This window comes from Perca flavescens, chromosome 1, assembly GCF_004354835.1.
Source record: "Perca flavescens isolate YP-PL-M2 chromosome 1, PFLA_1.0, whole genome shotgun sequence".
Lineage (NCBI taxonomy): Eukaryota > Metazoa > Chordata > Actinopteri > Perciformes > Percidae > Perca > Perca flavescens.
Genome location: NC_041331.1, coordinates 42,180,755 through 42,197,169, shown reverse-complemented (window position 1 = coordinate 42,197,169; position 16,415 = coordinate 42,180,755). Strand labels below are relative to the sequence as shown.

General features: G+C 41.8%; 1 protein-coding gene and 1 long non-coding RNA gene across 3 annotated transcripts in view; both read right to left on the bottom strand.

Moving 5' to 3' along the window:
• The window catches only part of large2 (LARGE xylosyl- and glucuronyltransferase 2), a 42,101-nt gene extending 31,719 nt beyond the window's left edge, over positions 1–10,382 (bottom strand). For both annotated transcript variants that reach the window (XM_028575313.1, XM_028575321.1), the window contains exons 1-2: positions 10,279–10,382; positions 3,793–4,085 (exon numbers count right to left, since the gene is read on the bottom strand). In XM_028575313.1, the coding sequence (XP_028431114.1) occupies positions 3,793–4,085; positions 10,279–10,378 (393 nt within the window). In that variant the 5' untranslated portion in view covers positions 10,379–10,382. The remainder of the gene's footprint in view (positions 1–3,792; positions 4,086–10,278) is intronic.
• Positions 10,383–10,458: 76 nt separating this feature from the next.
• LOC114560585 (uncharacterized) overlaps positions 10,459–16,415 on the bottom strand; it is a 68,852-nt gene continuing 62,895 nt past the window's right edge. Inside the window, exon 3 of the long non-coding RNA XR_003693202.1 lies at positions 10,459–10,519. This is a non-coding gene — a long non-coding RNA (uncharacterized LOC114560585). The remainder of the gene's footprint in view (positions 10,520–16,415) is intronic.

The window sequence follows — 16,415 nt, the reverse complement described above, 5'->3', positions numbered from 1 at the left end:
CCTTTTTACTGCCGTCAAACTAGTAAAAGAGGATTTGGACACGCCCTAAACACACCTGCACCAGGCTCTTCGATTGTTAAAATAGGGCCCTGATTGTCATTCTTATTCTCTCTGCTGATTCCTCACATCTGTGTCCACTTTTGTCTTAATAAAAGCTCAGTTTTTTGTGTCGGCAGCTTATAAAAACTTATTTCTGAGATCTTTACGTTGTTGGTGGTGAATATTGCCACTCAGCAGCTTTTTAGGGATTTTTCAGTTGTTTGCTAGCAGACGAAATTGACGAGGAAGAAACCTTCACGCGATACAAAGTCAACGGAGAGCAGAGAGCTGTTTTTCTCCTTTCGGTTGGGGGTGGTAATTAAAAAGCTCTCCGTCTCTATGAAGAAGGTTAGCAGCTCAGAGCTTCACCAGGAAGCAGCCAGGAGTCATTTCACTTCGCCAGTCGACACGTTCACACTCTGGCTGCTGCTGACAGGGTTCATCACACGTTCATCACACGTTCATCACACGTTCATCACACGTTCACAGCCTCTCCGTGCATCATGCCTCGGCCCTTTTCTAGCCGACTTCCATGACAACGTGCGACCCCAACAATCAATCTCAACACCTCAGCTGTGAAGATTTGGCTTCTGTGAATGTAAATTTAAAAAAAAACAACAACCTGAAGCTCCGCTCCACAACTTCACACAACCTTCACTCAGTCCTCTCTCTGCCTCTCACATATTTATGATTATTCGCCAGAGTTTAGTCTATAACTGCAAGAAATTAACCGATAAATTGATTAGCCGTCAACTAATGAAGCTTAGCGTTCCTTCAGGAAGACGTCATTAACCCAGTCGCTGCTCTTTCTTCTTAAAATCAAAATCAGCTGTTTAGAAGCGATTGCTTTCAGTTAAACCAATCAGACTTGGCCACGAAATTCAAGGGCCGATCACAGTAATACAACTCTAGTTTAAATCTGTTCTCTCCCTGTGCTGTCAGTCGTTTGGGGCAAAGCGCTCAACCCTCCACCTCCCCTGCCAGCACCGGTCTTCGTGTTTCTCCCGGCTGACCACTCCGTTGCCTCTTTGGGGTCCTTCTCCGCCACCACCGGTGTCTAGACCCCATCGTAGGGTTATGTTCCTGGTTCTCTACCCCTTTAAAAATATTATTAATTCGATGGAGTCTAATCTCCAAAAGACTTTGTACATTTTATCATGCAGTTGTACAATAAATATTTCTGCATATCTGCAAACGAAGTCTCTCCTGATTGAATTAAGGTTGTATTCCCTGTATGATGTACAGTACAGGCCAAAAGTTTGGACACACCTTCTCATTCAATGCGTTTCCTTTTTATTTTCATGACTATTTACATTGTAGATTCTCACTGAAAGCATCAAAACTATGAATGAACACATATGGAATTATGTACTTAACAAAAAAGTGTGAAATAACTGAAAACATGTCTTATATTTTAGGTTCTTCAAAGTAGCCACCCTTTGCTTTTTTTGATAACTCTGCAAACCCTTGGTGTTCTCTCAATGAGCTTCATGAGGTAGTCACCTGAAATGGTTTTACCTTCACAGGTGTGCTTTGTCAGGGTTCATTAGTGGAAGTTTTTCCCTTATTAATAAAAAAGAAAAGGGTGGCTACTTTAAAGAATCTAAAATATAAGACATGTTTTCAGTTATTTCACACTTTTTTGTTAAGTACATAATTCCATATGTGTTCATTCATAGTTTTGATGCTTTCAGTGAGAATCTACAATGTAAATAGTCATGAAAATAAAAAGGAAACGCATTGAATGAGAAGGTGTGTCCAAACTTTTGGCCTGTACTGTATTATGAATGTAATTTAAAAAAGAAAAAATAATAATTATCAATTTTCTAATATTGCACCGAACGAAATTAACCAATAAATTGATTAGACGTCAACTATTAATTCTTGTTAAGGTGTTTTCCTTGGGTCAAATCTGACCTGTTTTCAAAGTTTTTTAAAATGTTATATATCAGAATTATGAGTTTCTTTCAACCAAAAATAAGGAACGTTGTACGGTTTCCATAGAACCTTCTTTGCGGGTCAAATTAATGATTAATTTCAAAGAATTTTATGCAATTTTTATAGAAATTGAATTGAATTCAAAACCAAAAACTAAACTTTGACATAAGCCCATCTGTGACATGGTCTGATCTTAACTATTAGTCCAAATTCCTCATAATATTTGTTTTCTTATTTAACTCAAAGATTTGATTTAATGTCACATAAATAAGGTTTATTGATTACGAAGGGAAAAAAAACGCTGAAAAAAGTGATAAAAATGTTTAAAAAAGCATCAAAAGGCATAAAAAAAAACCCTCGTAAATCTATCGCTGACAGCGCTGTACTGTTCCTGTTTATATAGACTTTTTTTTTTCTACCAAAAATGATTAGTGCTGGTCAGGGGGTACTTGGCTTAAAGGTCCCTTGGCATGTCACTTTATGAGGTTTTTTAACATTAATATGAGTTCCCCCCAGCCTGCCTATGGTCCCCCAGTGGCTAGAAATGGTGATAGGTGTAAACCGAGCCCTGGGTATCCTGCTCTGCCTTTGAGAAAATTAAAGCTCAGATGGACCAATCAGGAATCTTCTCCTTATGAGGTCATAAGGAGAAAGGTTACCTCCCCTTTCTCTGCTTTGCCCGCCTAGATAATTTGGCCCACCCATGAGAGAGAGAGACATCATGGCTTTCAAACGAGCAAAGTGGCAGTTGGACAAGACCACACCCCCACCATCCCCCCCCTCCTCCTCAATAGCTACAGAAATGGCACATCCTAAGGAAAGCTCATTGTGGGACTGGCTCTAGTGGCTATAATTCTGCACCAAGGCTGGATTTCGGGAAAGAGACTTCAGATACTGTATTAGGGGACCACTAAGGTCTATATAAAAGAGACTTCAGATACAGTATTAGGGGACCACTAAGGTCTATATAAAAGAGACTTCAGATACAGTATTAGGGGACCACTAAGGTCTATATAAAAGAGACTTCAGATACAGTATTAGGGGACCACTAAGGTCTATATAAAAGAGACTTCAGATACAGTATTAGGGGACCACTAAGGTCTATATAAAAGAGACTTCAGATACAGTATTAGGGACCACTAAGGTCTATATAAAAGAGACTTCAGATACAGTATTAGGGGACCACTAAGGTCTATATAAAAGAGACTTCAGATACAGTATTAGGGGACCACTAAGGTCTATATAAAAGAGACTTCAGATACAGTATTAGGGGACCACTAAGGTCTATATAAAAGAAAATCAGATACAGTATTCAGATACACTAAGGTCTATATAAAAGAGACTTCAGATACAGTATTAGGGGACCACTAAGGTCTATATAAAAGAGACTTCAGATACAGTATTAGGGGACCACTAAGGTCTATATAAAAGAGACTTCAGATACAGTATTAGGGGACCACTAAGGTCTATATAAAAGAGACTTCAGATACAGTATTAGGGGACCACTAAGGTCTATATAAAAGACTTCAGATACAGTATTAGGGGACCACTAAGGTCTATATAAAAGAGACTTCAGATACAGTATTAGGGGACCACTAAGGTCTATATAATTCATCCAAAAAGCAGCATGTCATGGGACCCTTAAAGAATTCAAAAGTAATACGTTATTGAAAACAGTTTGAGAACCAGTGAGCTAGATGAATCCTCCGAGGATCATCCTGAGGGGAACATGATGGTCTGACAGTAGTTTTTACTATTATGAAGGAATGTTTTCTGTTGTTGTGTATTGTTGTATTGCTGTTGTGTTTTCCTGACCTCACACTTCTGGACGCTGGGTGCCCGAGGACACTCGGTGTGGTTGTTCTTCTCCTCTGCCGTGTTGTCTCCGTCCTCCGGGCCCGTGTCCGCTGAGGCGCCCCATTGCTGGTTGCCGTAGTTTCCGTCCGGCGGCTGTCCGGCGGTGCCGCCTTGCGATTGGCTGAGCTGCAGACGGATCCGCCGGTTCTCTTCCTCCACCTCTCGTACCCGCGACTCCAGGACGGCTCGCTCTACCACCTGAGCTGCCGGCGTGTCGGCCAGACAGGGAGCCAATAGGAGGGAGCGCCCGTCTGTGGACGGAGACAGAGACGGACAGAGGGAATCGTTACTTACTGGACTAGAGACCTTTAGAACCGAGTCGGCCCAACTCAGAGAAGTTCCCTGCAAGATAGATAGATAGATAGATAGATAGATAGATAGATAGATAGATTTTTATTGATCCCAAAATAATGGGAAATAACGGTGTTGCAGCATTAAAATATCACACAGCTCACATACAGAGTATACATTAAATAATAGGAAACTATATACAGTACAGGCCAAAAGTTTGGACACACCTTCTCATTCAATGCGTTTCCTTTTTATTGCATATCTGCAAACGAAGTCTCTCCTGATTGAATTAAGGTTGTATTCCCTGTATAATGTACAGTACAGGCCAAAAGTTTGGACACACCTTCTCATTCAATGTGTCTCTTTATTTTCATGACTATTTACATTGTAGATTCTCACTGAAGGCATCAAAACTATGAATGAACACATATGGAATTATGTACTTAACAAAAAAGTGTGAAATAACTGAAAATATATCTTATATTTTAGATTCTTCAAAGTTTTTTTGCTTTTTATTAATAAGGGAAATAATTCCACTAATTAACCCTGACAAGGCACACCTGTGAAGGTAAAACCATTTCAGGTGACTACCTCATGAAGCTCATTGAGAGAACACCAAGGGTTTGCAGAGTTATCAAAAAAAAAAAAAAAGGGTGGCTACTTTGAAGAATCTAAAATATAAGACATGTTTTCAGTTATTTCACACTTTTTTGTTAAGTACATAATTCCATATGTGTTCATTCATAGTTTTGATGCCTTCAGTGAGAATCTACAATGTAAATAGTCATGAAAATAAAGAGACACATTGAATGAGAAGGTGTGTCCAAACTTTTGGCCTGTACTGTACATCATACAGGGAATACAACCTTAATTCAATCAGGAGAGACTTCGTTTGCAGATATGCAGAAATATTTATTGTACAACTGCAAGATAAAATGTACAAAGTCTTTTGGAGATTAGACTCCATCGAATTAATAATATTTTTAAAGGGGTAGAGAACCAGGAACATAACCCCACGACTGTAAATTCTTAATTTAGCTGTAGCCTGCTTTTCCCATTAAGTTTGACTTAACGTTATTTTAGACTGAATCTAGCGGTCACCTAGCGGTTAGCCGAATAAGGGGTTAGCTAAACTAATGTTAGCTTCCCGGTGGACGCTAGCGTAGAACAGATCGGGCAGCTCGTAAAACAGTATTTTCATCTGCGCATGCATGAACATATTGCGCATGTGCAGAATGGATCGTGCAGGCGGCACGGATCGGGTACTGACACCGGCCGGATATTACATCATTCTGACGTCACGATGTCGCGCGCCACCTTGGATGCGTCTAGTATATAACACGTTTAAGTCTTCCCCAAACTGAGTGAAAACAATGCTACGGTTTGTTTACCCTGCAGCCCAGTGGAGCCACATGCACACCTGTACACTGCTGTACAAGATGCATGGAGTTACTGGACCATTTTTACCAAAGGGAACATACTTAAATAACTGCTGCTATATTCCGACATATCAAGATAGATAGATCTTTATTGTCATTGTATGCGATACAATGAAATTCTGTTGGAGCAATCCTCTCCAAATAGCAGCATAGAGAAAAAAAATAAAGATATACACCTATATACACATACACATCCATACACATACATACATACATACGCACGTACATACATACATACATACATACATATGTATACAGAGTAAAGAAGATAAACCTATACAGTACAGGCCAAAAGTTTGGACACACCTTCTCATTCAATGTGTTTCTCTATTTTCATGACTGAGAAATGCCTGGCAGACAGCGGTGGAATGTGATCGAGTACATTTACTGCTGTCGTGTGTGTGTGTGTGTATATATATATATATATATATATATATATATATATATATATATATATATATATATATATATATATATATATATATACACACAGATACACATACATTCATACACAAACATTTATACACATATGCACATACACTAACACATTCTCAATAAATAGATAAAACAGCTAAAAAAAAGTCACAGCAGTTATTGCACAGAGTCCGATATCGAGGACAGCGGCTGTTAAGAAGCGCTGTCTTCTGGAGGTGTGACCCTGAACCCATCGCTCCACTAACCCCCAGGTGCCATCACACGCTCATGTTTTCAGAGTTTTTCCAGAACAGAGAGTTTTGTGAACGATGTGTTCTCGTGAGTCTCACACTTTGAAATTTGCTCATCGCACTTCCTCTCGTCCTCTTTCTGCACCTTCCTCCTGCCCTCGCTCTCTCACTCTTCCCGACAGACTGGGTGTGAATATTCCCGGAGTGCCTCAGGTTGGGGGGGGTAACGGTTTGTTACTAAAGACGCTAAAAAATATGAGCGCTGGCAGAGAGAGATGCATGTACTATGTTTAAACTGGACTTTCTGAGGCCAAATTGGATTGAAGTCGACTTACATTGGAGCTCTTTTAGAAATTAATTAATCACATGTACACACACACACACATGGGACCATAGGGCTGTGGGAACATAGGACTGTGGGAACATAGGACTGTGGGAACATAGGACTGTGGGAACATAGGACTGTGGGAACATAGGACTGTGGGACCATAGGGCTGTGGGACCATAGGGCTGTGGGACCATAGGGCTGTGGGACCATAGGGCTGTGGGACCATAGGGCTGTGGGACCATAGGGCTGTGGGACCATAGGGCTGTGGGACCATAGGACTGTGGGAACATAGGGCTGTGGGACCATAGGGCTGTGGGACCATAGGGCTGTGGGACCATAGGGCTGTGGGACCATAGGGCTGTGGGACCATAGGACTGTGGGAACATAGGGCTGTGGGACCATAGGGCTGTGGGACCATAGGGCTGTGGGACCATAGGACTGTGGGACCATAGGACTGTGGGACCATAGGGCTGTGGGACCATAGGACTGTGGGAACATAGGGCTGTGGGACCATAGGACTGTGGGACCATAGGACTGTGGGAACATAGGGCTGACCCCAGCACATATAGTTAGCCTAAAACTGATATTTGGATGTTATTTTTATCCTGTTTATGATGTATGTGTATGTGTTAAGCTACTGGGACCCTGAATTTCCCCTTGGGGATCGATCGATCTATCTATCTATCTATCTATCTATCTATCGGACACAAACACAAAGACTCCTAATAAATCATCATGTTGCTCTTACACTGCTGGGTGTGTTAATAAGCCGCCGTTTGATAACAAGTTCCCAACATCAGCTTAAAAATAGGTGATGTATTAATGCTGCGTTCACTACTCGGTTCTGCTGAAGACAAATCGACAACAACAACAATAAAAAACCTGTTAAAGGAACACCGTGATCAGCTTGAGAAGCTGGCGTAGCCCGCTGAGTTCCTGTCCTACAATGGTTCAAACAGAGGAAACTGAGCAGTTATGGGTCGGATCTTTTTGGAGCATCACGATGGAAATGTTAAGAGAAGAGGAGAGAGAGGAGGGCAGTGGGAAATAAAAAAAGCTTAGAACAAGATGTTTCTAATTTGTGTTTTCTACTGAATTATTAAATTTGCCAGAAGCAACACACACACACACACACACACACACACACACACACACACACACACACAACACACACACACACACACACACACATATAGACACACGCACAGACAAACACACACACACACACACACACACACACACACACACAGATTCACACAGACTCACACACAAAGACACACACACGCACGCATACAGACAAACAGACACACACAAACACAGACAAACACACAGACACACAAGCACACACACACAGACAAACACACACACACACACACACACACACACACACACAGATTCACAGAGACTCACACACAAAGACACACACACGCACGCATACAGACAAACAGACACACACAAACACAGACAAACACACAGACACACAAGCACACACACACAGACAAACACGCACACACACACACACACACACACAGATTCACAGAGACTCACACACAAAGACACACACACGCACGCATACAGACAAACAGACACACACAAACACAGACAAACACACAGACACACACACACACGTACGCACATAAAGACACACACACACAGAAAAACACACACAGACACACAGATTCACACACACGCACACACACACACTTTGGCCGTGGTGGATCTCTGGAATGTCAGAAAGTGTGTTTCCGTGTGTTTCCAACATGACCTGTAACAGAGGGATGGAGGAGTGGAGCCCAGTCTGATAATTGATGCTTTCTGTTCTCGCTGGGTGGATTCCTGTGAGTCCGTCCGACCCAAAGCCACAGCTCCGGGCTTTTATTATATATCTGTGTGGGACTTCTTTTTAAACTCAATATCCGTGAAATATGACCCAGCGAGGTTTCTCCAGATTGTCCTGAATACTGAGAAATGCCTGGCAGACAGCAGTGGAATGTAACCGAGTACACACATATATATATATATATATATATATATATATATATATATATACATACACACACATACACACACACACAGTACAGGCCAAAAGTTTGGACACACCTTCTCATTCAATGCGTTTCCTTTTTATTTTCATGACTATTTACATTGTAGATTCACACTGAAGGCATCAAAACTATGAATGAACACATATGGAATTATGTACTTAACAAAAAAGCTTTTTTTGATAACTCTGCAAACCCTTGGTGTTCTCTCAATGAGCTTCATGAGGTAGTCACCTGAAATGGTTTTACCTTCACAGGTGTGCTTTGTCAGGGTTAATTAGTGGAATTTTTTCCCTTATTAATAAAAAAAAAAAAAAGGGTGGCTACTTTGAAGAATCTAAAATATAAGACATGTTTTCAGTTATTTCACACTTTTTTGTTAAGTACATAATTCCATATGTGTTCATTCATAGTTTTGATGCCTTCAGTGAGAATCTACAATGTAAATAGTCATGAAAATAAAAAGGAAACTCATTGAATGAGAAGGTGTGTCCAAACTTTTGGCCTGTACAGTGTGTGTGTGTGTGTATATATATATATATATATATATATCTCGACTACTACTCTATGTGTAACGTGTCCTGAGATGACTCCTGTTATAAAATGTAACACTATGAATACAAGTGAAGGTGAAGTTCATCAGTGGTCAACAGTAGGGCTGCACAATGGATCTCAATATGGACTAGTGCAATATCCAAATCACAGGGTGGGCGCCATATTTTCACAAAAAGGCAAAATATGTGTCAAACCGTTCTGAATTCAGCATTGTGGTGCTGCAGAGACGTCGCATCATACAAATCTAATCCTACGTATCCTTTATTTTTAATATTTCTCAATGAAAATCAGAATAATAATAATCATAATGATTTCCTTATATCGAGCAGCCCTAATCAACAAGGCCGTAGCTCTGTTTCCCATGAAGACAGACTGGGTTCAGAGAAACTCTGAGTGAAAAACAGAGAGAGATAGAGAGAGAGAGAGAGAGAGAGGAGAGACAGAGAGACAGAGAGAGAGAGAGAGAGAGAGAGAGAGAGAGAGACAGAGAGAGAGAGAGAGAGAGAGAGAGAGAGAGAGACAGAGAGACAGAGAGAGAGAGAGAGAGAGAGAGAGAGAGAGAGAGAGAGAGAGAGAGAGAGAGAGAGACAGAGAGAGAGAGAGAGGAGACACAGAGAGAGAGAGAATAGAGAGAGAGACAAAGAGACAGAGTGACGGAGAAAAGAGAGAGAGAGAGAGAGACAAAGAGACGGAGAAACAGAGAGAGGAGAGAGAGAAAGAGAGAGAGAGAGAGAGAGAGAGAGAGACTGGAAGAGAGACAGAGAGACAGACAGAGAGACAGAGAGAGACAGAGAGAGACAAAGAGACAGACAGAGAGAGAGACAGAGAGACAGAGAGAAAAATAGAGACAGAGAGAAAGAAAGAGAGACAGAGAGACAAAGAGAGAGACAGAGAGACAAAGAGAGGGACAGAGAGAGGAGAGACAGAGAGAGACAAAGAGAGAGAGAGAGACAAAGAGAGAGACAGAGAGAGACAGAGAGAGTGACAGAGAGAGAGACAGAGAGAGAGAGAGAGTGACAGAGAGAGAAAGACAAAGAGAGAGAGAGACAGAGACAAAGAGAGAGAGAGACAGAGACAAAGAGAGAGAGACAGGGCATGTGATAGAGTTGGGAGTGTGTACTAACTCTCCAGGTTGCCGGCCAGCAGGTAGAGCCAGGTGAGCAACACGATGGCCGTGAGAGACGCCACCAGCAGCTTCAGACGCCCGCGGCACAGCAGGTTCATGGTGGCGGTCTGGTTCGGGGGGGTAGAGGGTAGGGGTAGGGGTAGGGGGGAGGGGGGAGGAAAGGGGGGAAGGAGGGAGGGGGGAGAGGTGGTTTCAGGTAGGGCTCAGTTTCTCGTTGTGTCCCCGCAGCATCTTTTCATCTGGAGAGAAAGAAGAGGCGACAAAGAGTTAGAACTCAAATCGCTACACTGCAAAAAACGTAAAAACAACGGTAGTGTCATAGACCCTGTTTACTAGGTCTGTCCTCGACTAAAGAACTTCTTAGTCGACTAACACTTATAGGATTTTGTCGACTAATCGATTAGTTGATTTAATTGACAGAGCTGTGAGCTTTGAGAGGTGGTTAAGACTAGAAAAGCACAATATAAATGTAGTTAATTAACCATCTGTAAAACTGAGTTTCTCCACAATTAAAATGTAACAATTTAAAACGTTGGAAAAAACTAAAACAAACCTTATGGAGCTTTGATTTCAAAAAAGGTACTCCTGTTGTTATACAGTATTTATGTTTACATTTTATTGTTATTTGAACAGCTGAGCATTGAACCAGGTGAAGAAACCTGTTTATTATTTATTCATTTGATTTTGCAACTGTTCACTGAAATAGCCGGTTTCTATGAAACTACATGTAACATGTCATATTTGGCTTTGACTGAACATTTGCTCTCACTTTGCGGAAAAAATATCGGGATATATATCGTATATCGATATTCAGCCAAAATATATCAGGATATGACTTTTGGTCCATATCGCCCAGCCCTATGAAAAAGTCATGGAAGATTAGTATTCTTATTGTATAATGTCAACTGACATTTTCAGGAACATATAGTCATGGAAATTTGCCAAAAAGTCATGGAAAAGTATTGGATAAAATGTGTATGAGCCCTGTGGTGATCAAAAAAAGTTCATTTAAAACCCTGGTCATGTCACTGTGCAGGAGAGATCACATCATTCGACATTGTTTCAGTGTAATGAGGCTGAACTGAACTGAAAGAGGGAACCAATGATGTCACATTGGAGAAAAATATAAGGCAAATAAAGCCGTATAGCAGCTTTCTGACCCCTCCCTCCCCCTTTCCCTCTCCCTCTGTGAGTGTGATCAGAGCGGGAGGTCTGCCTTTTGTTCTATAGCGTGATTCATTAATCCCACTTTAATTAGACACACACGCCTGGAGAAAACGAGACCACCAGTACACAGCAGAGGGCCAGCTCCCTGCCAGAGGAAGGGACCTGCAGGCTGAAGCCACACTCACTTATTAACACCTTTTCATCCTGTAGAGTCCCATCTGTAATATGGAGTTGTTGTAATAGATTTTATATACCCACACACACACACACACACACACACACACACACACACACACACACACAGATATATACCCACACGCACACACACAGACTGACAGACACACACACACACAGACAGACAGACAGACAGACATACACACAGACAGACAGACACACACACACACACATATATACACACAGAGAGAGACAGACAGACAGACAGACAGACAGACAGACAGACAGACAGACAGACAGACAGACAGACAGACAGACAGACACACAGACACACACACACACACACACACACACACACACACACACATATATATACACACACACACACAGACTGACAGACACACACATTCCTAATGTTAAACAGCCATTTTGTACATATTTAGACAATTATCAGACACACACACACACAGATCAGACACACAGACAGACACACACACACACACACACACACACACACACACACACACACAGATCAGATCTATTAAACTAGCAAAAGTGGATTTGGACACGCCCTAAACACACCTGCACCAGGCGCTTCACACCATGAGCTTAGATCGATAAAATAGGGCCCTAAGACGTTGTTTGTATCATTTTTTCCTTTTATGTCCCTGATTGCATCCTTGTTCTTTAGTTCATACTTTGTTTTTCTTGTCGTTGCATTTAACTCTTGTGTTGTCCTTTGGGTCACCGGGACCCGAAGGACAACACAAGGGTTATATACTTCTGTTTACTCTGTTGAGAATTGCTCTCTAAACCCTGTCTCTTGTAAAGTAAGTAAGTAAAGTTTATTTCTAGAGCACATTTAAACACAGTTTAAGCTGACCAAAATGCTGTACAAACAAGCACTAAGGTGCTGTATTAAAATCTCTCCTGTCCTGCAACAGATTGGTATTGAAAGGGTTGTTATGTAAATGTTGCTGCAGGTCGGAACCCAACACGCGGCCGCCATGTCGAGGACCGAGCCTCTACACTTGTGCGGAGGGGGAGGGGATGTGTTCGTGTTGTGTGTTGTGTGTTTTGGACACAGTTTTTAACCTTTGTGCCGTCTTTCCGTCAACCATACAAGTTGTTAAAAAATGTCAAAAAAATTAAAAAATCCGCTTTTGTCAACGTTTGTGTCGCATTTTTAAAAAAAAACTTTTTTATCATTTGTATCACTTTTGCCAAAGTTTTTCAGGCTTTTTTTTTTACATTTCCTGTCTGTGTGCAACGTAAAAAGTTGTGTGCAACGTGAAAAGTTGTCTGTGTGCAACGTGAAAAGTTAGTTGTCCTGCCAGGTCAAAAAAATTTAAAAAATCCCCTTTTGTCAATGTTTGGTCGCATTTTGTTTTAATGTTTTTGGCACTTTTTTTGCAACATTTCTTTGCAACATTTTTTTGCAACATTTTGATGCTTTTGGCACTTTTTTTATCATTTGTATCACTTTTGCCAAAGTTTTTCAGGCTTTTTTTTTACATTTCCTGATCATTAATTTGACTTCTGAAGAGCAACATTTGGAACTAGCCATGTTATTTTTTGGGCAATTTGGTTAAAAAGAAACCTATATTTCTTATATAGAAACTTGGAAAAAAAGGGGTCAAAGTTGACCCGAGGACAACAGGAGGGGTTAAATAATTTAAATTGTTAATCCTAAAAAAAAAAAAAAAAAAAGAAAAAAAGAAAAGTCAACCCGGTGATTATCTTCCGCTCGGCCAGAAGTCTGAAACGTTGCATGTACACGGAGATGATTTATGAGTTAATTAGTGAGGCTGATGTGAGCGCTGCCCGTCGTTAAGAGAAAGGAAAAGGTGCTGAGACGGGAGGAAAGGTGAGAGGAGAGATGGAGAGAAGAGAACAGAGAGGAAGGACAAAGTGGATGTGAGGAGGGAAAGAACGAGAGATAAGGAAAGAGGTTGAATCAAAGGAAAGGAGACGCTTGGAGAGCAGGGAAAAGGGGAGAGAAAAAGACACACAAGAGGAGAGAGGATGGCAGAGGAGAGGATTAGGAGAGAGAAAGAAAAGGTGAGATAACAAGGGAAGGTTAAATGAAATAGAAGAGAGGGTGAAAGACAAGAGAAGATAAGGAAAGGAAAGATGCAGAAGAGAAAGGGAAGAGAATAAAGAAATATTTAGGCTCTCTATAGGAAATTACACAGGAAGAGAAAAGGGAGAGAAAAGGAGAGAAAAAAAGGAAAGAAAAGGGAGAGGAAAGTGGAGAGGAAAGAGAAGGGAGAGGAAAGGGGAGAGGAAAGAAGGAAAGAAAAGGGAGAGGTAAGGTAACTATATTCTCAGACAGGCTTGCTGCAAAGCAAATCATTCCACCCAAGTACTATATTCTTCCGCCTGAGAATATAGTTCCCAGTTTGTTTACCGTTAGAAGATGGCTGTGTCTTATGTTACGATGTTTTTTGTATACGCTGTGACTCTATAAATCACAACATGTAAATAGGAACATGTTGGCGTTATTTTGTCACTTATTGGGAGCAGTAGGATTACTGGAACCAGTTACCTGCAGGTTCTGTATTGGCCTGATGCCGCTGGCGGCGGCAGACAGCCTTACAGCACGCACTGAGATGAGAAGGGTATGTATGGACTTATCTAACCCTGGGGGTAAGGGTGAATAAGCTAAATTCCCAATAAGTCGGCGTGTTCCTTTAAATCTTTCTCGTGGCAGCAATCGAGGCAGTGATGTTCCCCGTTTCCTGTACGGGACTATAGTGCTGCGTTCCAGACACAAAAACAAGTCTGATCCACGCGCAAAACGACCGGCCTCTGCAGAGTGACACAGGATTGCGATTCTACAAAAAAAAGGTTTTAGAAAAAGTCCGTCTTAAAGGTGCAATATGTAATATTGTATATAATACTGGCAGCTAGCGGTTAAAATTGTTACTGCACTACCAATTCAAAATACTGGAGAGTCGTCTCCCCCGCCCCCTCCTGCCCAGACTCCAAGTTCACGGGGGTCGCCAGGCTGAGACCGCAGCATTCACAACAATGTTGCTGGACGCTTTTCTCACATAGCCAGACATTACTCCACAGCACAGCGGAGTAGCTAACGGTAGATGCTAGTCTCACATAGCCAGACATTACTCCACAGCACAGCGGAGTAGCTAACGGTAGATGCTAGTCTCACATAGCCAGACATTACTCCACAGCACAGCGGAGTAGCTAACGGTAGATGCTAGTCTCACATAGCCAGACGTTACTCCACAGCACAGCAGAGTAGCTAACGGTAGATGCTAGTCTCACATAGCCAGAAATTACTCCACAGCACAGCGGAGTAGCTAACGGTAGATGCTAGTCTCACATAGCCAGACATTACTCCACAGCACAGCGGAGTAGCTAACGGTAGATGCTGGCTATATTGACAGTCATAAAAGCCCGTGCTCACGCGGAGCTCTGTAACCAACTAACAGACACACTTTTTTGGCTTAAAATGACAGTATGAACCGCTAAAAACACAACAACCTCACTGTCCTCTCCACACGCCAGTCAGGCACACTTCCTCGGGTTAGAATTACAATACGAAACGCTAAAAACACCACTACCTTGCCGACGGAACACACTTCATTGACTTAGAATTACGGCAACAATCGCTAAACACACTGCAAACTCACAGTCCTCTCTTTCTGATTTACAGCCCCCCTCTCGTGGCTTAAAATAACTCACCGTTGTCGGCTCCAGCCGCTAAACTACACGTTGTAAACCGCCATGGGCTGCATGCCTGGTCCTCCCGTTAACGTTAGCAGTTAGCAGGGTTAGCATGGCGGCGTTAGCCAGGACCAGTCGGGTCTCAATTGTTTTTGCAATTAACCAACTCGGGTACTCTAGCTATATAATTCAATGTGAGTACACAAATGTTGAAATGACATAAAATGCCCGTCCCTAGTAGCTGTGATAAATTAGCCTGAAGCTAATGCTAACCTGTTCAAGAGGAAATAAGCCAACTCTGCGTCCTTTTGGGATCTAAGCTGTCTCCATCTTTCAAATACATCTCCAATATTTACCAGGGGGTTGTTACGTCTCTGGTCACGCAACTGTTAGAAACATGCTGTTTTCTTTTTTTATGTCATGTAGAATCTATCTCCGTTGATCCTGTTGGTTTGTTTGCTGCTTTCATGGCTGTACTACCGTTACAGCTGTAGCGCGCTGGGTTTACGTTTTTACAGGTATATCTGGCAACCCGGCCTGCCTGTCAAACTGGGCCGTTGATAACAACACACAGATCAAAACATAAACAGACATTACGTCACGGAATGTAAATTTCAAAAAGGAAAAATACTGACATTAGCATGGTTGTCAGAAAAGATAGTATTTCAGTTTAACATGTTTCCTTAATATCTGATGAAGCATTGGTGTTATTTTTGGATTTATTACAGTACAAATATTACATATTGGACCTTTAACTTTATTACAGTATATGGTAGGAAAAACTAAACCCAAGACCGAATGTTTGGGATCCAGCCCTAGTTCTGTCAGTGAAGGCTGCAGCGGGAACATATGGTAATGCAATTAAGAGTTAAAAGCAGTGCTTGGGGCCAGCGGGCAGCGGCGCCCATCCAAACTGCAGGGCTTGTTAGCAACGAGCTAATCACACAACTGATAGGAGAATAATCAGAGAGCGCTTCCTGCATTAGAGGAGGACGGAGATAAGAGGGGAGACCAGTAATCAGGTCCAGTCTCTCGGTCTGTTGACCTCATTCACACACACACACACACACACACACACACACACACACACACACACACACACAC